The 27799-nt window shown below is 42.5% G+C and overlaps 1 protein-coding gene across 1 annotated transcript in view; it reads left to right on the top strand.

The window, feature by feature from the left end:
* The window catches only part of LOC129384274 (japanin-like), a 34377-nt gene extending 9448 nt beyond the window's left edge, over nt 1–24929 (top strand). The window contains exons 3-7 of the mRNA XM_055069488.2: nt 731–874; nt 6026–6051; nt 7063–7130; nt 11142–11243; nt 24758–24929. Coding sequence (XP_054925463.1) covers nt 731–874; nt 6026–6051; nt 7063–7130; nt 11142–11243; nt 24758–24897 — 480 coding nt within the window. The 3' untranslated portion in view covers nt 24898–24929. The remainder of the gene's footprint in view (nt 1–730; nt 875–6025; nt 6052–7062; nt 7131–11141; nt 11244–24757) is intronic.
* The last annotated feature ends 2870 nt before the right edge of the window (nt 24930–27799 follow it).

Here is a 27799-nt window from a genome sequence, read left to right on the forward strand (position 1 = left end):
CCCTCATTTTCAGATTATTTCGTGTACCCATGAGAAACATGGATTACCCGTATCATGTATCTTCAGACTGTATTTTCAAATTACGACAACCATTATTAATCGTGCTATCTTCCAGTGTGCACCACTTTCCAGGGTAGTGGTTCCACTTTTCTCGATCCATACAGTTCGTGTTAGTCTAATATCTACTATATCAGCCAAACCATTTTGCTCTTAAATCTATACCAATGTTTTCTTTTGTCTTAATGTTACACGTAAACTTTTTCGATCGATCACATGTTACAGGGTCCGCAGCTTCTCCGGCTTCTAAACACTCAATCCGTTAAATGCGACATCATGGGCTGAATGTTTACAAAAGTTTTCAATGATGGTGTTAATGAGCATGTCGTGACATCGGAGTTCGGCGACAACGGACATTTTTATGCTGAATTAATCTTCTTTTCTATTGTGGTCATGGCCCTAACGGCGACTTAGCTACCTAAATGTCAGAATCATCAAGGTCGCACGAAGCTGCCCACCGGTATTTCACGGAAGCGTTTTCAACGTGGGCCTGTAGACAGTTGTTTAATACCTCACGCATGTTGATCAACGCCCAATTGCAACCGCCAATTTCTCTAAAAATTCGTTCTACAATAAATGCTTCGGTCACTCCACGTTTACCTAAGTTTATATTCCGCTTTGCCTTTATGGTCGTGATGTCTATGTCACCACTAATGAAATATTTCGTTCGCAGCCTGCCAACAGCACGGATACTCTTTATCTAGTGGGGAACTCTCTCGAGGGGTACGACGGGAAGATATCATGCATGAGGACAAGCTTCATTAGTCGGGAAGGCGAAGTAGTCACTCGGAATCTGACTTTCAACTATACGGAAAGGGTGAGCAAAATTTATTTTATCTGGTGCAGCGTTGCTTTTACTATTAATTTAGGAATAGTTTCCGCGGACAACCCACCACTTGATGTTCCTACCTGTGAATCGCGCTCCGTTGTGTGCCCTCACCCCCGCTGTTTCAATAATTATTCAAAAGCCATTGAATGGCAGTTGTAGTACGGCAATCAACAATAAATACGGTTTCCATACCATAAACTGCTTGGTATTTATTAATATGTTCTCATGATCATCATTCTCATACACTCTAAAAAGGAAGAGCATGCAAAGGACGCGAACATGATTTTCAAGCAGGATGCACGCGTCCACTTCGTCTGTCATGCGAAATCGGAAAACCGCAAAAACACACCACGTCAAGGTGCCATGTACGAATCAAAGATGCACTAATATGCCGAACAAAGCTGCATACATTTCTGAATAGCGGGAGCCTGCCCAGTTCCGTGAGAAATAGAAGGTGGCTGCCCTCCGATTGCTCAAGCATTGGTTGTTCCCAGTTGCCGGAGGGCAAGAATTTATTTGCGTGTAATAAAGCTTTTGCGGGGCAGTATAGTGTTATCGAGACATCTCGGCACGTATACGACATCGTTTTGCCAACTCTTCTTTGCTGAGGATTTTTAGCGGCATTCTTAACCTTCCGTTGTGTGCCGCCACGCTTTTAGACCAGTCACGCAAGCTAGTAAGAGGAAGCGGACCAATCGCGAACGCCGGCACCACCTTCCTCATACGCTTATCTGTACCCTTCTGCCCATTGAAACCGTCTCCACTTGAGTGTGCCTCTCGCCTCCTGTAATCTCATTATAAAAGTAAAATGTCTCAATGTAGGCAAGGCTATTCCATTTTAAAGCAAAGAAAAAGTGACCTCCTATAAACGCTGATAACAGTTGATTGGGCTCTTCACACAACGCTCTGGGTAACCATCATATACTTGCGTCGGCGCTTTCGTAAATTCCACTTGAAGCGATTGGGATAAAACAGATTGGACACATTTTACGTTAAAGCGCCCCTGAATACCTCTATGAGGTTACTTCGAGGCTCGCGCAAACTTTGGAGGAACTAGTCTAGAGTGTGGACCGTACCACCTGCAGCACAATATACGAAGGGAAGTAAAAAATTAAAAGGTCTTTTGCAAAATCTCGGACTAGGGTTTGGTAACACTGCTAGTTTCCAGCGCTGAATTAGTTTCGTCTGCAACACTTCTATGAAGCGTGTAACTCTTATTCCCACATTAGTCTTTAGAGTTTAGCAGACCGTTAAACATGGCAGGTCCATTGTTGGTCTGCACCAAGGACGAAATGAGGGCAGTGAACCAATTTTTGCTTGCGGAAGATGCCACATCTGCGGAAATTATTCATCAAACAGAAGTGCGGTATGGTGACCGTTGCTTATCATGAAGCAAGATCTACGAATTGATAGAGCGTTTGAAACAGGGAAGAACTTTTTTTATGTGACGAGAAACAAAGGGCCAGGCTATCGACGTCAACGACTGAGGACAATTTGAAAGTCGTTGATGCTATGGTGATGGAAAACAGATAAATCCCAGTCGACGAAACACCAATGCTTTACATATCAATCATTGTTCGGTGTTTTCCATCTCACGCGACAGGCTAAATATTCGCTAAGTGTGTGCAAGGTGGGTCGCGAAAGAATTTTCAGCACAGCCTAAGGCTGGACATCTCTCGTAGACATTTCGCCCGTTATCGTCGCAAAGCAAGGCTGCGAGCATCCTTGGGAAACATTCATCATCACCAGAAGTTAAGAAATTTAAACGTCAACCATCAGCTGGTAAGATTGTGCTAACACTAATCTGGGTAATGGAAGGTATGGTATCCGTTCATTTCACCCAAAGAGGCAAACAATGAACAGCGAGAATTATGGTGATGTGTTTCGAACTAAACTGAAACCTGCAATCAGATCCACACGTTGTGGAAAACTGTGGAAAGGTGTCATCCTACACCAAGATAACGCTTGGCCAGAGTCTGCCAAATGGACGGCCGAACCAATAAAGCGGTGTTGGGGCTCGAATTGCTGGACTCGAATTGCCAAACAGTCTAGGCCTCGCTCCAAGTGATTTCATATGTTAGGACCATTGATGGTAGGGCAAAGAGGAAGGCGATTTGCAACCAATGCAGAAGTTATTGATGTGGTGAAATATTGGTTACACGTACAACAATCTTTTGTTCGACGGAATAAAAAATCTTGTGGAACATTGGGCAAAGTGCGTTGAAGTGCAGGCAGGTTATGTCGAAAAGTTGTGTATGTTTGATTTTATATCACAAGAATAAGTGTACCTTTTCTCAAAAGACCCTTTACTTTTTTACTTCCCCTCGCACATAGGGGAGAGCTCACAAGAACATCCTTCAAGAATCAAAGACCATCAGGTAGATACAAGACGGAAATTACATAAAGCAGTAGGCAGTTAATTTAATGGATGGAGTTAATAAATGGAGTTAATAATGGACTTAAGTTAATGATAGAGTTAAGTTTAAAATGGAGTTAATAAATGTAACCCCAAATTCGGCAAGACAACACTATATTATACCTATAACAAATTTATGTTCATGGGCTGAGGAAAACTACCGAAAGTCATATCTCATACCTCATAGCTTTTATATCTCATATCTCATATCTTATCTTATCATATCTTATCTCATATCTCATAGCTTTTTGAAACAATGGGACATGGGCAACTTATGCTGACCAAAAGCTGTGACAAGATGTGAACGAAGTTGTGAATCTTGATGTTGGTAAAACAGAAAAGAAATTATGTAAATCCGAGGCTCGTGTTGGAAGTTTTCTGAAGTGAAGCTTTCGTGAAGTAGGTATTGACATGCTGTAAATTTTGCCATGACATTTCTGCCCCTTCGGCGTAAAATAAACTGCCGCGTGCATGTACTTTAGCATACTCGTGCTAGCAAATGCTTGAAATATTATATTGGCATGTTTTTGTTAATTTCTTCTTTTTTATGTTAAATGTACCGACCATTGCTTGATCTAGCCTCCATTGATGAGATCTGCCATATTTTGCTAATAATAAACATTATCAACATTCGGCGATGATTCGTAACAGCTTGCTGGAATTTATAGAATATGAGTGAGTATACATAGCCAAACTGCATGTACCGGCAGTTTGGCTGTTCCTTATGCTTGAATAGGGCAGCCCCGAGTTTGGTGAGCGTCATTACCATTGAAAGGCGTGCATAATGAGGTTCCTAAAGGAAGCTGCACATGCAAGCCCGAGTACGCTGCAAGTGCGCATCTTTCTCAACGGTAACAAGGAGGACAGAACCTTCCCGCTCGAAAGCGCCCCACAGCAACGTCTGCAAGGTAGCTGAGTTGTCCCACTACCAATTAGTACACTCACCAGCTATTGCCTCTCGTGCCTTCTTGCGGTGTGTCCATGGTTCTCTGAGCACCGGCCTTTTGTTCCAATGTGGTGAATTGAAATTCACATTTTCTAATGCGAAGAATGCACAACTAGCGCACACTTAAGTGTGCCCGTTGACTGCGTCCTGATGTACTAAAATGTCACTGTGCCTAATTGCAAGTATTTCTTCGAATGTTTCTTTGTTTTTCTATAAACGACAGTGCAGGTTTGCTCAGGAAATAATGTTGCGCACAAAGGGTCGAAATGTTCCCACTTTTTTCTGCAATATGCACAAGAGAGCAGATTTTGCCTAGACGGTTGTGCCGGCCACCGGAGGCAATGGGTATATCAATTGTACGAAAATGTACTTCAGTGGCCTATGCTCCTGTAATTTTTCTGTTTATGCGTACGACGAGTGCATGATGCGGTGTGGTGACCGGCGCATCTCAATCATCGTTATAAAAGACGGGATGTATTGAGCTTTATTGCTTCATGGCAGCGCCACAGTAAAAGTGCCCATCAATAAATTATACCACTAATGGAATGTTGCCGCTGGAAGTGGTCTCGACGTACGTGATCGGGTACTGCTATCGAAGATAAAAGCTTTTTTCTGACAAGGCATCCTTGTTTAGTTGAACAGTAGTGAACAACATTGGCCCAAAGTGTACTCACAGTGAATGTGCTTTGCACTATGCTCATGGCAGCGACCTTAGTACTCGCTTAATATTTGCGAGTAGATGGTGTTTTAGTTTCCCTGACACGTGAATTGAGGCACAAGTTCATGAATAAAAGCGCGCTTTTAATTTGTGGCTGCAGCAACTCAGCGCTCACATTGGGTTGTAATGTCGCGAAACGTAAACGCTTTGCGCCTGTGGTGGATTTATTACACCAGGATCTTACTGTTTTATGCGTTTCTGCTCATACATCTTCTTGTAGGCAAAACTATCGTGTTGCTTTCTTTCCATAGCAATCATTTTATCACATGGTCTCTTAAAATACCACACGTGTCACGGCTTGGGTGTGTCTTTCGATTCTTAGTGGAGTACTATACCGAAGCTCCTGTAGGATTATGCGTTCGTCCTTGTCTGTAAAGTGCCGTCTGTAGTCTTAACAAAATACGTTAAAAAGGGTGTATTTATTACAGAAATGAAGTGTTTTTTGCTGCACAAGCTACATTAGCGTCTTTGGCATTGAGAACCATTCGAACAAATGTGAGAGAATATTCGCAACTTCACGCCTACTGGTAGCCAGAGACGCCGTTTCTGGGACATTTTCCTGGCGCTTGCCGCTAAGGTTTCTCTTGCCACAATTTCTTCGAATAGTTCTCAAGGGCACACCTTTTTTTAGAGTGCTCGATAGCTGCTACGCGCTCCTATATATTGCAGATTTCAAGTTTGCATTGTTATAAAAATACTGGGCAAGGAAGTCGTTCTGCTCTAAATACTTAGCTGCCGCGTGGAACAAAGGATGTCGGAGGTGTTCGAGGGAAACTGCACAGACACCTAAGGAAATAAGTATTGCCCATCGATCCACACGCCCCACGTTCTGGCGAATCAAATAAAAAAGCACAGCGTGCTCGTAATTGTCTATCCAAAGGTATATAGGTGCGTCCCTCGAGTTCGCGAGATCGCAAGTTTAGCGAAACTCGTGCCTCTCAGCGTAGCGGCCGGCGTAATTCTTTTTATTTGTTAAAGGAAAGTGCGATATCACAGTGAAAATTGGTGCATGCATTCCTAATTGTATGTATGTATTTGTTTGTTTATTTTTGTTCGCAGTTCAACGAAACTCCGCCGGTAGAAAAGTACGTATGCTTCATTTATAATATTAGAACATTGGGCACCCTGGCATGTTGTTAGGGGTTACTCAACACGTGTGACTGTTTATGTCACTTTAATCTTGTAAAATAAATTCGCATCATTAAGAACCAGGCTAGGTTTCAGTATTAGCGCTAACATGACAAGGTCTCAGGCAAAGTACAACGCGTTGGCGTCGACGCATTGATGAACCAAACGAAATGATGAGCACACATAAAAAGGATATGATTGTGCCAACTACCGTTTAAATCAATCGAAGCAGCACGTGGGAATGTTATTTGAAGATAATAATTTGTCAGGTATTTGTTGAGGTGTGGGGTATTACAAGTACAGAAAATACAGCGATTTGGCTACATAGCCTTAAGCATTGCCAAAATGTGTCATGCCAGAAGGAAAGCCTCGGTGGGCCCTCGCCACATTACTTCTAACGGGCATATTGCACCTTTTTGCGGCAGTTGCGTTGTCGGTACTTCAACAAAATGAGACACATCTGCTCAGTCGCCTAGCGGGAGCACATTGTGCGTCATTATTCATAACCTTCGAGAAAGTTATCATTGTCATTGCCTCACCCGGCAAATCGTGCAAGAAGTGTTTTGCTCTAATTGGGGGGGGGGGGGGGGGGTTAGGGGGGCTTGTGGGACTGTACGTGGAAGACACAGAAGTGGTTTGGTCTTTTCGGTGTGTATTCTTAGGCCATTTACCGCCTTGCGATCATCATACGTCGCGAATTTATGGGGCAGAATTGAGGTTTCCTTGAGGGATGCGTTACGTAATTGGAGTGATTCTGGATGATTTGTTTCAAATAAACACACACGAAGCTCTATGCGTCAGGTGTGAACGTTTAGGACCAGATTTCTGTATTAGGTACTGCCACGTGTACAACTATAGAATACCGCTGTATTGCCTAATAATGTAGTTCTTCCGGAGATGTCAGCATTATCTCCAAGCTTTGATTTCCTCTTGTTTCATGGCACCAATTCCATGTTCTTTATTTGCAGAACATTTCATTTGCAAGTGAAAGTACCAGACACTCCGATAATGTTTAACCTTGAAGTGAATGCGACAGGTAAGGCTACGCAACGTTATTAGAATCAGAATATCACAATATTATTAACATTTCTATACATCTGCTACTGATTATACGTAAGTTAATAGTTTCTGATAGAAAATATTTGCCAGGCTCCCTGAACTTTATAAAGAGGCAAAGTAGATAAAACGACAGGCAGCACAAAATATTGTTTTGAGTTTCCTGCTGCAACTGCTTTTAGCCTGTGACATGCGGTCATAAACATACTTAAAGCATTAAATCCTGAATTGTTTCGAGCGTTTTATGCAATTTGCATTTTTATAATAAGGTGTTCACTTTACGGAGCGAAGGACGTTGGAAAGTTCCCTAGCCAGCGTTGGCAGGCAACCACTGTCGGAAGATACTGCAACTTCTATGCTGGCAACTAAAGCTATGTTGAAGTTTCTGTAGGACACCAAGCTAGACGAGTGGCATTAGTAGGGCCACTGTCATATATACATAAGCACTCGCCACTTATCTTATCATCATCACCCATCCCAGTGCGTTCACTCACCTTCCCTCTTCCCCAGTGCAGAGTAACAGACTATAGCGCACTATCTTAGGTCAACCTCGTTGTCTTTCCTGTCAAAAATTATATCTTCTTGTCTGATCGGCTTCCCGCCAACTTGCATAAGTGTGCAGTAAATTGGTAAAGGTAAAAGCAAAAAGTAACGCTCAGTAAATGAGCGTTACAGAATCTGGCTGCTCTAGGAAGGAAAGCGTGTTCTAAACCAACGGGACCAACTTGGCTCATTGAGGATGCTACACTTAATATGTGCCACTCCTCAATTACCCGCTTTCACGCCAAATTTTGTCATTGGCTATCTGCCGCCCTTTCATGAAGCTCTGACACGAACTGGAGCCGCTAGTTTATGCGCCACTGGTTATGTGTTGCATCTTAATGAACCTATTTGACGCTAACATGGGTCTCAAGGCACGCACCGCTCTTGAATGAACCGTTACGATGCCAGCTTGGGTAATTATTATTTGCAACTGAGAACGCCCGCTGTTCAATGGCAAAAAAATAAAAGCTTTCTTCACGTATGAAGCATGTACTGCAGCGATACTGCACTTTCGCGCTTCCCTAAGAATACTTGGCACAATCTAATACCACCCCAGGGAAGCCTGCTTGTGGCTGCAGAATTGAGTGGCAGCGATAACAATCACGTCTTGGGGCAACTGGGCTCCTCTATCACGCTTCTTGCTTGGCACTTTGCGTCACCTAGTGGCATTGCGTAGAACTCCGCACGTGACCTCTGATGTGATAGAACGCTGGGAATGGCTCCCTTGCTTGCCGCACCCTCTGTGGCATACGCTCATTGACCTAAGTTGGAGAGAAGTTCATTGCAGAGCGAAACATATCCTTGTGCATTCATGGCGCCGCTCAGTAAACAGTTTGCGAGAAATGAGTTCATTGAAAAGCGGCCCATCCCAAGTGCATTTGGTGAGCGACCTGCTACTGGGTGGGGTTATTATTCTAAGGAACCTTTCTGATGTGGGTTCGATTTCGCTCAGCATCGGCGAAATTTAGGGATTTTTTGTTATAGAGACGAGGCTAAATAGAATTCGCACCTTTCTGAGGGAAAAGCCAGTCCGCTTTAGCTTAACTGCTGTTCGGGAGACTTCGTCTTCCTTTGCAAAAAGGTGTCGCCACAGCGTCATTGTAGGGCGGCCATTCCCTTTGGTGCATAGCTCCTTAGCCACGTTGGCGTTGAAGACGTTGATTGAATAGCGGAACACGCCTGCTGGCACATACCGAGTGAACCTAGTTGATACAAAACAGGTTCACTGATGCCCAGCACAGACCGTATGAGACAGACCTAGTGCTTCTAATAAGATATCGCCCTTTATATTGTGCTCGATCTGTGCCAATTGTTTCGTAATGCATTTTCACATCAGGCCTTCAGCCTTTCCGTAAAACCTACGTTTCGTAGGAAAAAAAGTTTTCTTAAAACATGTTCACGTCAAACAAGTTCATTACCAATGGTGTACAGTGGAACCGTAACAACAGGGACAAAATAAAGGATTCATGGACGAGCGCTGATTTCCAACTGAACTTCAATATCGAAAACATTAAGATACATACCGTTTACATAGAATAGAATATAAATATCTATTTAATGAAGAGAAAAAATAGACATCGACCCGTTCGTAGCAATTGCTACAAAGCAAGCCTATACTGGTTCCTCGAAAAAAATTCTCGTAGTTGAAGAAGAATTCGTCCTGGTCCGGGGCTTGAACCGGGACCACCACCTTTCCGGGAAGCCGCAGAACTGTTAAGTCAAACGGTTGCCTTTGCTTCAACTTGTCAACAATTTCCACCTCATCCTGCCATCTGCTAGCTCCGAAGGTAGAGCGGCTGCCCTGAATAGGCGATGGTCCCGCATTCGAGTCCGAAACCAGGACGAATTTTTCTTCAACTGCGAGGCTGTTCTTTCCAGGAACACGTATGGGTTTCCTTTGTAGCGTTTGCTACGAAAGGGTAGATGTCTGTTTTTCCCTTTTATTAAGTACTTCTCTCCACCTTGCGAGTTTAGGACGTCATACAAATATATATTGTTCAGTGTTTATATGCACGAACCCAGTGACCCAAGCAGCTCTGACACTTGGTTTTGAACGGGGAACCATTCCGGTGTAGCAGTCCGGTGTAGCACAAACTAGACCAAGACTACCCCTGACCCAAATCGGAGTGCAAGAGATTCGGCATTGACTGTCAGGCGTTCTTACCGCAAACTGGGTTATGTGGACAAAAAACGACAATCGCGTTAATAAATTTTTATGTTTGATGCATAATCCCAAATAGCATGTAAAATTGCACAAATTTAGCATACGAAAAGGTATCATGAAATCACTGTTCTCTCACTTCGTGGACTTTGCCGCCCTGCCGACATCCATTGACTATTTATATCAATCCCGCTTAATCATCCATCCAAATGAAAGCAGAAACATCCACTGCGTCACACAAGCGTTGCATGCGGTGTACCACCAGTTCTCTCGTGTATTCCACTATTTTTGTGGGGTACAAGCGCTCGTACTCCTCAATGAGACGTGAAACACACGTCGTTGCCAATAGTAACAGACGCTACAAGAACATCTTCATACACAGGGTCAGATCAAAAATAAACATCAAGAAAAAAATGGTAGCCTCCATCACACGTCGTGTGTGAACGATAACGCACTTAACATTGAAGGAATGTAGCGACGCCACATACCGTCACTGTCAAAACGCCCTTCATATGAGGCGTGTATGAAGAAACGCTCACGTCCCGTGCATTGGGGGCATGCTAAAGATCACCTCGCGGTCAAAATGAATCCCAAGTCCTCCACCACGGCATGCGTAACAATAAATTACTCTCTCGGCCTTGCCTAAAAACACCCTTTGCTATTCAGCGGCGCCACCTCGAAGCGCATGCCTCCCCTCTGAAACACACAGTTCGCCGGTGCATGGGCAAGTAACCCATCATGGGGAGGCCAAGATCTTTCTCGTGCTTTCTTGTGGGCACGCTGTGCCATCTAGTGGCGCTGCCGATAACTTCGCGCGGTGCTTGCGAGACGAGATGCGCGAGGCACACAGGTGCTTACAAACCATGACATTTTTCCCTCTCGATGCACAAACGCCGTGGCATATAATCAGTGACATTTGGACTCAGTGACTCAATGACAACTTTGGATGGGCAATCTTTATTTATAATGTAATGAGTCTTTTACGCTTTAGCAATAAATTAAAAATATCGGAGAAAAATAATATTCCTAGATAAGACAAGACGCAATCAAGTAACGTTTACTTCAAGATTATTTTACAGAAGTGGCAATTGATGTGTTCGGTTCATATTTGTTACTTGCTTAGCTTTAGATTACGTTGAACAGGGTGTCGTCCTTTGGCAAAAAAACAAACAAGATAAATTTCGAAGTAAGAGTGCTCACTTAAAGGTATCGAAAAGCAACCAGCTTCAAATATTTTACTTGACACAGAAACTCAGCATTAAAAACGCTACGTCGTGTTGTGCGCAGACCGTGGCCTGTTAAACTACACTGAAGTACAATCGACGTACCGAATTATCCATTACGATAACGTGTCTATGGTGCTCGGGAACATCATGCCTACCCTATCGGGTGAGTGAATTTTATGCGTTCTTTTTTTTGTAGTATGATAAGTAGGTTATTCCAAGATTTCCCGCATCCTTCCTGCAATATCGCCGCCGCAGCTGGCGTGAATACTTCTCATTTTCTCCCATACGGCAACCAAGTTTCTGTAAAACTAGCACTGTTTGGTTCTGGTGGCTGCTATTATGTGATATATTAGGCTGCATTCACAAATAATTGCGCATTTTCATAATATTCACATGTGGGTAGTTTTTATTTTAACATAAGTAGCCATGCTGCATTGTCAGACGTCTAAAATTTGTATGTCCTACAGCTCATCTTTATTGGCTACAGTCTTATCGCCCAAAGCACTATTTCAGGTGTTGGAAACTTCGTTTACTCTGCCAACATTTATTGAGCAAAATGCGAAAACACGCGTTTACTGATATTTCAGCAATTTTTGATTACCAGAAAGGAAAACAAATTTATTACAGCGAGCTCTTTTTCCTCTTCTCTGAGAGTAGCTATAATTCCAACAGGTAGATCCAATTGGTTAGCATTGACCACAGATTTAACATCTGCAGTTTACCCTGTTTCTTGTAGTCCAATGATTGGCACGTGCTACTGAGTGCCACTTGAGTTTTCACATAGCTGAAACTACAGGTTGTGCCTATATACCACGCTTAGAAAATTTTGTCGTTTAAGCGTAAGATTGTAAGACTTGGTAGGTGTAACAGCTCAGCCAGGTGAATTTAGAAGTGCGTGATCAACGCAATAAAAATACCTTCGTTGAAATACCAGGGCGTTGATCCAGCCTAGATGCTATGACGTTGCGCTGTTGAGCTCGAGGTCGCACGTTCGATGCCAGCCGCTGGGACCACCTAATAGTGTTGGCACAATGCAGTAAAGCTCACATGGGCTTACCGGTAAAGTGTTCCACATTCTCCCGATTAATCTGAGGGCCCAAACTGCGCCATGCCTCACAGTCAGATCGTGATTCTAGCCTTAAAATCACAAATTGTAATTAGTATTTCCATATCTTGGATTGTTAATAGCGTGGGAGATCCTCGAAAAAAAAACGAAAATGAGGCAGTATACGGCATAGGAAATACTAAACTACAAATTTTCATTTAGTAGTAGAGGCCTAAAATGCATTTCGCCGCCAACAATTACAATTTTCGTCCAAGTGTAGTGGAGGCAAAAACATTGCGCCTCTATGGGCGTCATTACATGGTCCCAGAAGAAACACCCTTATTGTTTCTCACCTTACATGACGCATTCTACAAATTGGGTTTTTTGTTACATGTTTCTGGGGAGGGATGCTTAATATCTAACATATTAATGGGCATTGTATGTCTACAATAACGCTCACAGAAGTTAGAACGAGAGAAAAAGAACTGCATCAGAACATTGGGACAAAAATCTACACATTTCGTTCATAAAAATTTCTCTGAACCCCTTATTATTTTCTTAAATTAAAGAACCCACCATCCCATGTGCGTTATTCCCAAATTAGTACCGATAGGGTCGATCACAAGCTGAGATCACGCCTCGGTCGCCCAGCCCGACAGCCACATTCGTTCATTATTTTTAAAGCTGTCATCCCTCTTAGGGTTATTACAGGGGTAGAGAATAAAACAACAAAAAGAAACATTGAATGCAAACGACTTACAAGCTTTGACTAACAAAGCTTCTCTTAGAATGGAAAAGACGTATGAAATACCACATACATGGGAAAGTAATAAAGAAACCATTCAGACCTTGGCACCGCATCTCCATAGACACAATAAGAGTCACACACGTAAAAGTAAATGCATACATATTGGGTAATTCACTACGTGCTATTACGAAAAACTGCGCTTTGAAGACTTTCCAAAAAGGCAGTTAAGGACATCGAAGTTACAAGAGAGTCTGGTAACAAATTCCATTCTCTTATCGCGCTGGAAAAGAAACTGAACTTGAAGCAATCATTGCGGGAGAGTGCAGGAGGAATGTACATACTATGACGATGCCTAGTTGACACGTTCATAGGAAGCTCAAAATAATCATGTGGTTTAATATCTACTTGAGTGTGAATAACTTCGAAGAGGAATTTAATCGGTCGTATTTATTTCTGAGCTCTAGTGGTGAAAGATAAGCTAATTGAGATAACTCTGTTGGAGAATGGATGCGACGATATTTATTAAATATAAACCTGTATAACCATTACGCCTCAAAAGTACGCATTCCTTCTCATGCGAAACTCAACTAGCTCTTAGACAGTGTGCGCACAAGTCATGTCGCGTAGAAAAAGTGACGGCGCGTACGTGTGACCCAACTGATAATTTGCAAAGATACTCTGCGCAAGAGCAGGAACGATGTTTTCCAAATAATAGGCCATAATACACGAAATATTGCCGTAAGAGTGCATGGCCGAAATGTTTCTTTGTGTTACTTGTTTAAAGATGAAACCTTGACGTCTTGGTAGCTATTCTTGCAGATCACGGCAGCAATTATCAGCAGAAGGTAGCGCTTTCGACAGGGACAAGCAGCGTTTATTTTCTGATTAATCTAGAACGTACGTTGAAGTGAAAAAGCATTCCATCGGTGTGTGCACCAACTGAGCTGGTTCAGAAGCGGTGAAGTATCAGTTTCAGCAACAGTGGGCGTGGGCCGTGTTTGGAACCAGGTTTTGCAGAGTAGCCGCAGCACCCACAAGGACGCGCACTATTTTGCAAGAGCTAAATTTTTCTTAGGGCGTAGACGCAGGAATGAAACGGGAAAATAACCCTCAACAATACCAGTCTTGCGTGATGGCATGCGGTAAGTAATTGTTTGCAAAAACCAAGACATGTCAGTTTCCTATATTTTTCCCTGGCGGCAATATGCATGCGGACTACGTTATTTAGCAAGAAAAGAATCACTGACGGCTACGATACCCCCTAATGCAAAATTTTAGCCCAGCTCTATACGTGTTTTAATTTTGGGATATAGTGGCAGGCGCCGGTGTCTTTCTCCTGCGGTACGTTCCAAATGGAGTGAAGTGCCACGCGACGGCCTCGCTAATCGGGAGAGAGCGAGGGGCAGCGCGTGGCTGACACCTGGGTGCCATTAACAGCAGCCGCCACAGACAGACCTCCAATCATGCATCGCTTTGTTTCCATACAGACGGCGCGCACTACTCCAAACCTGTCTCGTAGCCATCGTCGCCACACAGCCATTCTTGCGCCGCATTAAGCTGTTCTTGGTGATGTTAGGCGATGGTCTATTTTAACGGGTGTAAGCATTTCAAGTCTGTCTTTCTGAACATTATTTAAATGACCTACCGTCAGATAATAGGAACTTCGGAAGAAGATTATTACAAAAGGCTTTTGTTGCTTTTTGGCAAGTCGTACTATTGAAGCACCTAATCAAGTGTACGGGGGCTGCTCATTTGCATGACATAATATATATATATATATATATATATATATATATATATATATATATATAGAGAGAGAGAGAGAGAGAGGGAGACAGTTATTTTCACAATTTATGCTCTATTTCACCGCACACGAAATAAAATACTCTTTTATTATTCGCAGCCTACTATGCTGTTTTGAGTGAGCAAGATATTAAATTTGTTCTGCAAGGCATGCAATATGCGAGCTAAAATGTACAGAGAACAAAAATGGGGTCGAAAAGAAACACTGCGAATCTGAGAAACAAATGGGGAAACAGAAAATTAGGAAGCGTAAAACGGGGTTAATTATACAACGTGATTTTGTGCATAGTTACAAAACACAGGAAATGAACTCTCAAATATGTCACTATAGGCACAATACTTATTGGAAGTCGAGCCATATAATGGACGGTCTTTGATGCAACAAAGCCAGGCAGAGAGTGTGCAATGCTGCCTGTTATACTCTTGCAGCACAAAACATTTCATGACATCAAAAAGCTTTGGGGAATCTATAATCCAATGGACCGCCTTATACGGCAACAAAAGGTCTGACTAATCAAGAGAAAGATTTAGCTCGGGCCCAACTTCGACATGGTCTATTCAAATACATGCAAAACGCAAAAAACGTGTTTCTGAGATAACCTCTGGACCAATTCTGATTAAATTTGCTGGATCCTAAACTGTTGGAAGCGCAATCTTGATTTAGAGTTGGAATTTTGTTAAAGAGGTTTTCAGAAATTCTCGAGTTTCAATAAATAGAAGCATGCAGTTTACAAAATAATAATTCTGCATTAAGAATACATATCGTGGTTCCGTACACGGCAACCCCTAGATCATTAAAAGCGCACAAATTTCTTATGTCGCTCTGTATCTTAGATTTTCACGTTGTGTACAAAGGCTCTGCAAAAGCTGTATTCACCTATTCGTAATATTTACAGATTCATGTGTAACATATCAATTTGTCCGCTTCAGATGTACTATTATATGCGATTCACATTATTTTAATATCATAATATCAACAGTTACAGAGCCGGAAACTTTATAGTTCTGTTTTCTGAAAATTTTCAATATTCGCCGCTTTATTAAAAGATTGACAACCTACATCAAAAATTAGAAACCAACAATCATTAGATTTCAAATTTTTCATTTAAATGCGACCAGCCTCGCCAAAGTTGGTGCAGTGTTTGTTGAGAAAACTGAATTATCCTTTTACGCATATTTAGATAAGAGCATCCGAGCTAAAGCTTCATCTAAAGTCTGGAGTCTGGAGGTGCGAGTTGAGGTATAATTGAGAAGGCTGAACTCTGTTCGCCAGAAGGGCAAAAGGGTTGCTTCAATTTAGATATCAATTTATTGTGTACGCAGTCAGTCAGCTCAGAATTAGATTTGCATGTTGCACGGCTACCTACAGAGGCATACTCTAGTAGTGGAAGGCACACAGCAGAATACAATTTCAGAAAAAGAACAGGTCAGTGCAAATCAAAGCATATACAACATGCAATTCCAGCAGCGCGAAGGGCATATTGTGCAGATTGAACCTGTGAAGACTGTGACATTTTGTTAACCAACCAGCTTATTTCTTACAACACATATTGATCAATCTATACTCATTATTCATTGATGTTGTTTAGGCACTCAGCACCATAAACCAGGCAATAATGTTTGGAATGAATCAGCTAAAGATGTCAGTCTATGTTGCTTAGTAAACTGTCTAGGCGTAGGGTGAGAAATAATGGTCACTGGAAATAATGGAAATTTGTCATTGTGTGTAGCCATGTCCCGGGACACCGGAAAATTTCCCTTAATATAGAAAAGGCAGCCAAATACATAAGCAGAGTTTACAGCGTTCACAGGAAGCGGAATGTCCTCACTCACCGAACCACGATCTCGCATTTCAAGCAGTTGCCCACTCTGGGTCTGATCGATCATTTGCTGAACTCATAGAGGCACTCATTAGAACTCCGGCGGCTCTGCTTTGCTTCCACTGCAGTTAGGATAACTGGGGTCTGCTGCTTCCCAGCAACGGACAGCTTCTGTACCGTATGGTCGTCTGGTAGTGCGACAAGCTAGAAATGTGGTCTCGCCGCTTAACAAAGGGCACGTGAGTACACGGGAGGCGTATCAACGTAGGTTTATTGATGTAAAATTAAAGCCTACGCTTAGAGTGTCGAACGTTTTTCTCTTACGTTTCCTGGCCATAGCAAAATACGTTTGAACGCCACCTCGCACGGTGTATGATATCCGTGTGCAGCTGCTCTGGCTTTTAACCCGTGTTTCCCGGAGTGTCTAGCTATGGGAAGAGCACACGAAAAGTGCGGTTGCTTTTCTTGCCATGTTTTTTTTTTTTTTTTTGCTAGTGCGAATAAAGCTCAGTAGCAGCTGTTCAATTGTACTTAATAAAAACGGAACTGGAATGTGGCGAAGGTATTCGCAGCAAAGTGTACTCATATATAAACGACACCGCTGATAAATTGCGGAAACGAACAGCATATGTAGCAGCGGGTGGCGGTTGGCTGTCATAGAGCAGCATACCAAGCGCCAACCCCCGAAATTGAAGACTAGGTAGTTTCGCTTCTAAGGAAAAGCAGTAGATGTGGCAAAAAAGAGCTAAAATCATGTGTCGCCGCCGCCACTCACCTAAGTTCTCTATACTCACTAGCTGTCATTGCATCCTATTTCTGGCATCCCTTGTTTATTCTCCCAAAAATGCCATCAAATCCGTTGCCTGTAGAACAGTTCACCTGGAAAAGTGCACCGATCCCACAAATGCTCTGCGATCAAATATCGCGTGACGTTTTATTGGTAGTTCTGGCAACCAATTGTCTTATTTGACTGGCCGAGGAGAGCGCCCTAATTGACTGTGGTCAGAATTTTGTCGGAGATAGTAATACTTAGTCATGTTATTTCATGCATGCCACCAGAAAATGTTACCGAACTACACGTACTGAGTGCTACGCCTCCGCAATCCACCCCGTACAACTGCTTGGTACCCAAGTCTTGCAGTGCACAACCACTTCCATCGAGCTCATTGTTCATGGCTGCTAGTCGTTGCTGAAGAACTTGGTGATCGCTAGCCATCACAATACTTCAGCAAATTTTGCCTCACTTTCAATGGCATCGCATAGACAAGTCAATCATTTTCAATCGGTAGATCCTCCATGATCTGCTACTGCAGCGCAATCCAATCCGCATTCACATGTTGCTCTTGTCCACTGCCTAGTTTTCACTGGTTGAGCTTGCCAAGCTGGCCGACTAAGTCACGGAAGTTCTTTGTCCTATAACCGATTGCACCAACTCCTCCTCGCCCACTGAACCTTCATCGCACCTTGCTGCATCTATGTGCAGAATGTCTAGAATAAGTGCAGTGAGGGAGTTAGGAACCTGTCCACTCAACCTGCGGCTTTCCGTGCCTACTGCAGCGCCGCGCGTCACGCTGCCGTTCTTCGTCGAAAAGGCTTTCCCCACGCTTCGCACATGGCCATTACGGGCGTTACGGCAATTTTAGTGAGGCTGCATTCAAATACAGAGCTTTCCGCTCCTTCTAAGGAACTGCTCAACACGTTAGTAGCGTACACGACGGATAAGAAACATAAGGAGGCCTGTTTTTTTTTCCCAACGGAGCACATACATCGGCTGTGTTTGCTCACTGAGGTCGGCGTCGAAATCCGCGAAGCACTGTGTTACGAAAACTAAATTGGCTCAGTTTTCACCCATGCGGTGCTAACAAGGTCTCGAATGCAGAATATGGTGAATATACTCTCTGCCACAACTGGGGCCTGCTTGAAAAATGACAACTGTTTTTAATCGCCATGTCGCCGGCTACATTTCAGACGTTGACTTCATTCAGCATAAGAACATTTCAGTTCATATTCTGCGTAAGTGCCTTAATACCTCCACTCAACTGATTTTACATAGTGCAGAACTAGCATTTTCGCTGGCCGCTCACACCAGCGTGCCACCTACATTCTTTGAACGCAGTTGTTGGTCAATTCTGTAACCTAATTTCAGCAACCTTGCTTTCTCTTTCCAATGAATCTTCATCACACTGTCACTACAAGGCCTCCCCCGCATGCTCGACCCAGTCACCTTGCTCACAACAGGAAATTTACGTGAAATGCGCAGTTTTATAGAGCAATATGGCGTGCCATGCGTGTTCTGGCCGCTGGTGACAATAAAATGCATGACGTTATGCTTCAAAGGCTTAGTCCAGTCTGGTGTAGCGGCAACAGAAGAAACCTCACGGAGGAGATCACCATATGATGTTGGGACTCGCACACGAAGAGTAAAAGGGACGTCAAGCCTGAATGCATGAAGATCTCCAGCCAAGGTGCTCAGAACATTGGTTTGGTGCTACACTTAAATGCGCGTTCACTAAACAGGAAACACGACGAATTCACGTAATTGCTTGTCAGTTTTCACTTTAGATTCAGTGTAATTATGGTGACGGAGACATGGTGCAATGCACTGAACAGCGCGCCCACATTAAATGACTACAGACAACATTCACTTAACAGAAGAGATCGACGCGGCGGAGGAGTGGCCATATATGTTCGCAACACAGAGAGATGTACGATGTTAAATGAATTCACCCAACTCGCATCAGATTATGAGGCTCTTAGCTTGCAAGGCGATGGTGCTATTTTTTCTGTCATTTATCGCCCTCCATCGGCAAATATTGCAAAGTATTAGGTTTTATTGATGCACTTTTGGAATATGCATTGTTTAATAGGTGCCGCCTTGTTATTGGAGGTGATTTCAATATTAACATTTCCCCGGAAAACAAATCCTCAGAAGATTTCTTAAATAACATAGCTTTGTGTGGTTTCATCAATATCATTACTACGTCCACTCGAGTATCACCTACAAGTTCAACTAGTTTGGACCTTGTAATCACTAACATAGATACGCACGTCATCGCTGTAGGTACAATCAGCAGGGATATAAGTGATCACTGCCCGATATTCATGGCCTTCGTAAGTTCTGCAACAGGAAATAAAACTGCTTGCAGCCCAAAGCTTGTCTACCAGCCTATAACGCAGTATTCACTGGATATATTTCGATCCAAAATTGAAGGTACGGACTGGGAACCTGTTTTAAGCGAAACGACTGTAGAAGCCGCGTACGAAACGTTCATAAAGCTCTTCAATGGCCACTACAGCAGCTGCTTTCCGATGGAATCATTTTATACGGAAAAACGCACACGAAATTGCCTTGGATTAATCCGGAACTGAAGCGTATGATCACAGAAAAGCACAAACTTCATGATTCCTTTCTTAGAACGCGTGACATCAATACTTTGGCGACCTTTAAAAAGCTACGGAACCGTTTAAATGCTTTACTAAAGAAAGCTACAAAGGAATATTATGAGAACTTTTTCCAGACCGGATCTAATTGCCCACCTGATGGTATGTGGAAAATAATTAATTCCGTACTGGGCACAAACTCAGCGACCAATGAAGTACGCGAAATTGTCATTATTAACAAATCACTGTCAGGGATGGCTCTGTCAGAACATTTTAGCGAATATTATGCATCAGCAACAATCAGCCATGCTCCTCCCACAGACATGTCGTTCAGACTGGAACGAAATGTTCGGGAAACGGCATTTTTTCCACCCACAGATTCTTCCATAGTATATAACACCTTCACTGCATTAAAAACAGTAAAGCCACTGATATCGATAATATCCGGATAACACCCGTAAAATATGGGATCGATATTATCTGTCAGTTCTTGGTCCATATCTTCAACCTAGCGATTGGTTAAAGGACGCTTCCTGCTAAAGTAAAACGAGCTAAAGTGTCTGTTATATTCAAAGGGGGGAAAAGAAACAACATCGGAAACTATCGACCAATATCTGTTTTGCCTATATTTTCTAAGGACCTCGAAAAGATACTTTTGTGTCGACTACATTGTTGTTGTTTTTTTGAAGCACAAAATTGTGTCTGAATGCCAGCACGGTTTCACAAAGGGCAAGACGACTGAGTCTGCGCTCCTGGTACAAAAAGAAATAATTCTCAAAAACATTGCAGCGGGAAAGTTAACTCTTGGAGTCTTCATTGATTACAGCAAAGCATTTGATTCACTCTATTATGACACACTTTTAAGAACACTTTTAAGAAAGTGCGTAGTTATAGATGGTTCTACGTCATGATTTCGCCCACTACTGAGTGGCGTACCCCAGGAAAGCATTTTGGGCCCCTTTTTATTTAATGTATATGTGAATGACTTACCTTCCATTGATAAGTGTCAAGATTTTGTTTTATACGCAGACGACACTAGCCTCTTCATTTCTTCTGATAACGCGTCAGACTTGTTTTTACACGCCAATAATGTTCTGTCCAAAGTGTTCGAGTGGTCCTTATGTAACAGCCTACAAATCAATATAAAATATCAAAGGCCGCTGTTCTTGCTGCCAAGAACAGATCTTTGTCATGCGTCGATTTAAACATAGGTTCCCACTCGCTTGATGTAGTACAGGAACACAAAATTTTGGGTGTTGTATTTTCTTGTCACATGATGTGGAACACACACATAAACCTTGTTGCAAAGGAATTGTCTGCTGCTTTATCTGTGTTATTCAGATGCCGGCATATGTTCCCACCTCGTGTAATGTTCCAGCTTTATCATTCCCTTTTTGGATCGCATATAAACTATTGCACCTTAGTATGGGCTACGACTACACAACGTAACATTAACAGGCTGCTGCTGCTTGAAAAGGAAGCTATTCGTTGTATTCACAATGTTCACTATTTACATCCTACAAAACCGTTATTTCAAGAAAGCAGAATAATTAACGTCAAAGATCTTTACGCATACCGTCTGCTACACCAAGTACAATTTGCAGATAAAAAAAACCATACGATTCCTAAAAAATGTGTCAGCCCTCGTAGAACGACCGAGCTCCCGTGTAATACGAGGATCGGAAAAATGGAAGATAAGGCACCATCGAACAAATTACTTTATACAAACCCTGACATACAACGTACCCGCTCAATTAAATCAACTGCAGAAGTGCGTAAATGGAGATGCGGTTCTATCACGCATGCTACTGCGCGATATCTTTGTCTCTGATAGATTTTACCTGACTGTTTGAAATTCGTAAATTAGTTGGTTTCCATACCTATTCAGGATGTACTCATCACATGTATATTCATTTCATTTTTTGTAAGTTGCACGTGCACATTGTTTACTGTTGCTTAACTTCCTTTTGTTTAATGCTTTTATTAATGTTCATTTTTAAAGTGTAAAGGTATATATTCCCCTGGCACTAATGTTATTCACACGAATGTCAATGCGCTCGTAGTGATTATGCATGTAAGCGGATATATACCACTTGTTGTATTAATGAAGCTACTTACGATAGCTTATTGTTTGTATTGCGGATGTGTGCAATGCTGATGTTGCCTGGTGGTGGCCTCCTGGCCTCGTCAAGCTCTATGTTTACAGCTTTCTTGCCAGGGTGGCCTTCAACACTGTACTTTGTAAATATTGTAAATAAACTTGACTTGACTTGAAGGGTAGAGGTGGCCATAATAACCCCTGACTGCGAAGCCTGTGCTGAGGTAGAGGATTTTCTTTTGGGTCATGTCAACCAGGTAGAAAAAAATTCAAATAAAATTTCCCTCGAGCATAGCGTGACTGAAGGTACTGGCGAAAAAAAATTGAGGCAAGGATCGGATCACGCGGAGGCTCACATGTGCATCGGTATACAGGATGCTCTTAGCATTCACTGCTGGAAGATGACAGAGAATAGCTTCTCGTTGAGGTAGTTTGTGTACGACGTTTGGGGGAGGGTGCTGTTGACAGAATTTGGGGGCAGGACACTGACCTTGGCGAGAGTGTCTAAAACAATATTGACTACACTTCTGTGGTCGTTGATGTAAAAGAGACGAGCTGAACTGCCTGGAGAAGTACCCGTCACAATCAGTGCTCCCTTTCATTGTATTTCAGCCAGATACAACGTCATTTGTAGCGCTCAGTGATAGCACCAAAAGTCTAATTGTACAGCAGACGCGAGTACCACATTGGGGGTTGAGTGAAAATTTGGGGCTCCGAGATCTACTGCGACAACTACAGTCAATACACCTACAGTGACAGTGACTAAGATGGAAGCCACAATTTACCGGACGCCATTCCTGTGAAGGAGAATTGCCGTGAACTCGTGGGTGAGTTGGTAGACTGAGGGGGGCAGTGCATCGAAACCCCAGAAACACCAGGAACGCGCGGCAACGAACGAGTTGCTGCCACTTGAGTTTGTCTGGCAACTTTCAAGGTTTTGTCACCCTGGACCGCCAAAGGCGACAGAGAGTGGTCTGACGACTTGACCCGGGTAATTTGTAAGGAAGTTGAGGAAATTAGTATCAGCTAACAAGAAATTCTCCCACAGGATATGTTTGCCAAATGTGGGCGCTTGATCTTGACGAGGACATTTATGTGACAGAGAAGTTCTGCAACTTGGGAGTCACCAAATTTTTGCACTGGAATAACCTGATCGTTATTTATATAACCGGACGCCGGAGTTTCGACAGATTGGTATCCTCCAGCACTATTTCCTTGAGAGTATCGTAATCGTTTGTCGCAACTGGTTTAGAGATGACGTCGTGAGATTCTTGAGTGACGTCGCTAGAGAAGGAGGGAGGACTGCATATCTGCAAAACGAGCCTATAGAGAGTTGATGCAGTATTCAAGGCGGCGCAGTCGTTCAGCTTCTATAACAAGGCTTCAGGATGTTGCGCCGGAAAATCAGGAAGGTGAACAGTGATAAATTGGATGACAGGTGCAGGTGATGTTGCGGATGCAGTTTCTTCGTGGGAAGTGTAGGTTGGGTCATTCCCTGTCACCAATCCAAAGGTTAGTAGGACACGAACCCATTTCAGGGTAAACGGGAGTCTGCGTTATTGCTCATGCTCCTCCAGGGGGATAGAGAGAGACTTCACCTTGCTCTGTTCAAGAGCGCCACCATAAACCTAATTATTATCTGTGCTATGTACCTAGCTCGGTAGCCGCGTGAAAGCAGCGACGCAAGGATATTGGCTTTGGTCACCGCGAATTGAGAGCTGCCTTTCCCGCGTGAAGTGCAAGCCAATGCGCTGCACAGCAGAATTGAAGAGGGGGAGAATGGCATTAAGCAGAGTTAATTCTTCCAAGTAACGCCTACGACCTCTGGTGTCGCGGCGCGCGGATGCGTAATCATGAGGCTATTTTCATATCTCGCGGGTTTCCTTTATAAGCTGGAAAACTAAATACGCGAGACATTGCAGACTAAAAACAACGGAATGAAATGTTATAAATTTACTTCGATTACACTGTTTCCTAATGCGAAATTTGAGCGCAGCTGTATACATTTTTTCATTCACAATATATTGACTGGCGCAGACAATCTGTCTCGTCCGACACGTTGCAGATAGAGCTAAGTGGGGTGCGACTCCTTCGCTAATCACGACGAGTGCATGCGATTCACAGCAACCACCGCAGACCAACCTCCGCTCATGCAGCGCTTTGTTTCTATACTGACGACGCTCGCTACTCTGGCGCCATCTGGTCGATCAATATAAAGCATCAGATCAATATAAATGGAGCGTCAGAGGAATGTAAAGTCAAATAATCATAATACATTTCTTCCATAGTAAAATGACCAAAAATAAATATTTTGGTATTCGATACTGCGCTAATATTTACAACGTGAAAAACTGACGTCACTGGTGTATGAGGGGCTGCGATAAAAAGAGCGCCCAATGATTGCACGGGGACCTATCACATATTTGCAAAAAAATGACTTCTGCGCCTTTCAACATCTGCAAGTACATTGAAGAATATTATTTTGCTCATTTAAATTACCACTCAAATGCCTCATGTAAGTGCGTGTTCGCGTATAATTGCACAGCTTGATTTTCGTGATCATGAATGACACCTGTTAACTACGTTTCTTTGATTGCGACGAAGTGTGGTTGAAGGTGGAATGAATATTTGGAGTTATGTTAACGTATGTATTTTCGAATATATTTACCCACACGTGCTTAAGATCTCGTCAGAGACTAGTAGTAAGCTGAAAATAAGTGAACCTAATTTTGCGCTTCTTACACATCGTGCTTACCTAGATTTTTACTTTTCATGCCTGCAGAACTAGCGAGATGTTCACTCTGGGTGAAGGAGAACTTCACTATGGAAGACCAAATCCCTTTCATGGCAAATGTGTCTTTTCAAACAAACTGCAAAAGCCCACACCACTTTGGATATCTCGATAGCTGCGGAAGGTCGTAAGAAGCTTGTGGAACACGAATAAATTTTTTTGACGGAAACGCTAATAGTTGTTTTTGTGGATAGATTTACTGCAGAAAGGATTCTGCGAAACACAACAGTGATTTATGCAGCTGTGCAGTTCCGAATAACATATTTCTGTTTCTTGAGCTAGATTATTCCGGGGAGCGGACATTGCTTGCACAAGAAATCAAAGCAATTTATTCAAGAACAACTTGAATAAATTAAACAATTTCACTAAATTCATCTTTAGTAAACTTCTTTACAGCACATGTAGTAATTTAGTAATTGTAGCTTCGGAGTTTGCAACTGGTATCCACTTGGAATGAACTTCCAGAATAAGACCAGCATAGACATTTGCGCCATCAAACTCTCCGTAAAACTTGACTCTTGTTCCAATTACTATTTTAAGAAAACGCTCTCTTAAGCAGCGAAACACAAAAGTAACTGGAGCACCCATCTATATTCTCCAGTTTGTGCATTATTATATCAAAACTTGCCATCGTGGAGATTAATTCCAAGTGGATACTTATTCAAGCTCACTGGGTACAATTTGTAAATTGCCAATAACTAACAAGGTAATCAATCAATCTTATTGGTAATTAGCTGAATTTCTGTTTTGATTTCTGATGCTGATATGTCCACCTCTTTGAATACTCCAGCTCAGTGACAAGAATTACGCTATCTGCCAGAAGAAAGTTTTAAATATTTCGGCAAACTTTAAAATTATCACCCACTATGTCATAGCAGCCCGATCTCGGAATGGAAGCGTGTAATCTTTTAAAAGCGCCGCTTAACGCTTAGTCAATTTCCGAAACAGAGGCATCTTTGTCAGCGAAACACTACACCATCATTTCAGAAAGCCTGATGTTCGGCAAAGACAGCGCACGCGAGGGGCCAATTTCAAGGTTGTCGTTTAGTAAGTTTGTGATTCCTACACGAAATTATAAATATGCCATTAACATAAATTTCAATTAACAAGTCACCCGAAACACACACTGTCAAAGACGTATTCAGTATCCTGGTACAAAAATATGAAACGCCTTACTAATACAAGGGATGGGTGCCAGTAACTTCATGTTCTCCATAAAAAAGAGTATATCTTTCAACGATCAGTTACAAATACTGCACTGTCTTTACGGTGATAGTCTTTCTGTAATCCTACTGTGTTATTGCTGCACTGATGTATGTTTTCCCCTTTTGTTTCTTATCCTGAATAATTATGTACAATTATGCGCGATTGTTCAACTCTGTCTTAGTCGTTGTTGCACATACGCATGTATACCATATGGGCCTACACTAGCCTCAGTTATGGGGCCAACCGTTTGCTTATGTTCATGTAGAACGTTATGATGAAATCAATAAAGTCTAATGTATAACCATCCACATTCGACCACAACCAGAAACTGCAAACTTCAGTCGAGCTAACAAAGCAGCATCACAGGGAAGGCAAGTATATTACTCAGGGTATCATCACCGGTAGATTAACATGGCTGCAATATTTCATTCCACAGTTAAAAAAAAAGGGTGTCAAAACAATTGTAATCTGCTGTAACAATTGCGACATCAAAGAAGCTTCGAGTGACTGTGCAGGAAAACAGAAGGCAATTTTTTTAATGAAGGCTGCAGCATTTATGCCATCAGCAGCAAGTACTACTCTGAGGTTTTCCAACTATAAATGATGAATTGAGAATGAAGCAGCTGGCCTTGATCACTTCGGATGTTCTCGTTATCCGAGGCTATTCGAGCGCACATAGAGCGCAACGTACAATGTACACCTTGCCGGATCGAAGTTCGAGGTACTGCCATCGCCACGGAGTTGTTGCCTCTTAAATTTGTCCAATGTTTCTCCCGACGGGTGAAGAAAAATTCCTGCAAGCCTAACAGTTCAGCGGTAATGATATTGTCAATGTCACTATTCATTCATGGATGTGACTCTACGAGAGATCTTTCTGTGCTTCTGGCAATTATGCACTGACAAAGCGATGAGGTAAATGCGTTAATTTTATTGCAAAATTGCCTCATTCATTCAAATCATTTAAAATGCCTCTCAGGCTTCAGCACGAGTATTGTGCAGAGGGAGGAGGGTTATGCCATATATATCTTCATAAGTGGAAGCATTGCGGAGAATGGGAAGAGATAATGAATATATAAATCGCATACTACGGTGCATAAAAGAAGGTTACGTTATATAATGGTTACTGAAACGGAACGTACACTACCGCAATAGATGATTCATACACAATGCAAGGCTCCATCATTTAACACTGTCTAATTTTACAAAAGTAAGGTAAGGGTACATCTCTTGAAACCGCCAAATACAGATGTTAGCGAAAACCACGTCCATAATGAAGAGAAAATTAACAATGAAAAAAGCTGGTTGCGAAAAAATGGTGATTACTTCATGATGGAACTAGAAAGGGTCATGAATTCCGACAACATTATCAGGGAGACCATTCCATATTTCATTTGCTAGTGGTAATGTTAAAGAGTTGAAAGAGTTTGTCCGGCCAAAGATGAGAAAGAGCGGTTGTTTAAACGGTGAGGCCATTATAATGGTTGAGAACGAGGGAGGGTGGTTTGGTGCTGACGGTTTCTTATTTTATTAAATGAGCACATTAGCGCAATCTTTCTGCATGATTCTAAGGAGGGTAAGGACGGTGAAAATTGCGTATTAGCAATACGGCAATGTAAGTGATAGTCTATGGCGATAAAACGCGCGTCACCATTTTGAACACGTTTAAGAGCCTTAATAATATATGCTTGTTGAGGTGACCAAATTGAGGACGTGTATTCAAGTTGAGGACGGACGAGTGTTCGACATGCTTGATATGTGATCAAAGTAAGAACGCTGTGAAGGTTTCGCTTAAGGTAGCTGAGTGTGCGTGATGCATTTGCTGTGATA

Source organism: Dermacentor andersoni, chromosome 8, assembly GCF_023375885.2.
Source record: "Dermacentor andersoni chromosome 8, qqDerAnde1_hic_scaffold, whole genome shotgun sequence".
NCBI classification, from domain to species: Eukaryota; Metazoa; Arthropoda; class Arachnida; order Ixodida; family Ixodidae; genus Dermacentor; species Dermacentor andersoni.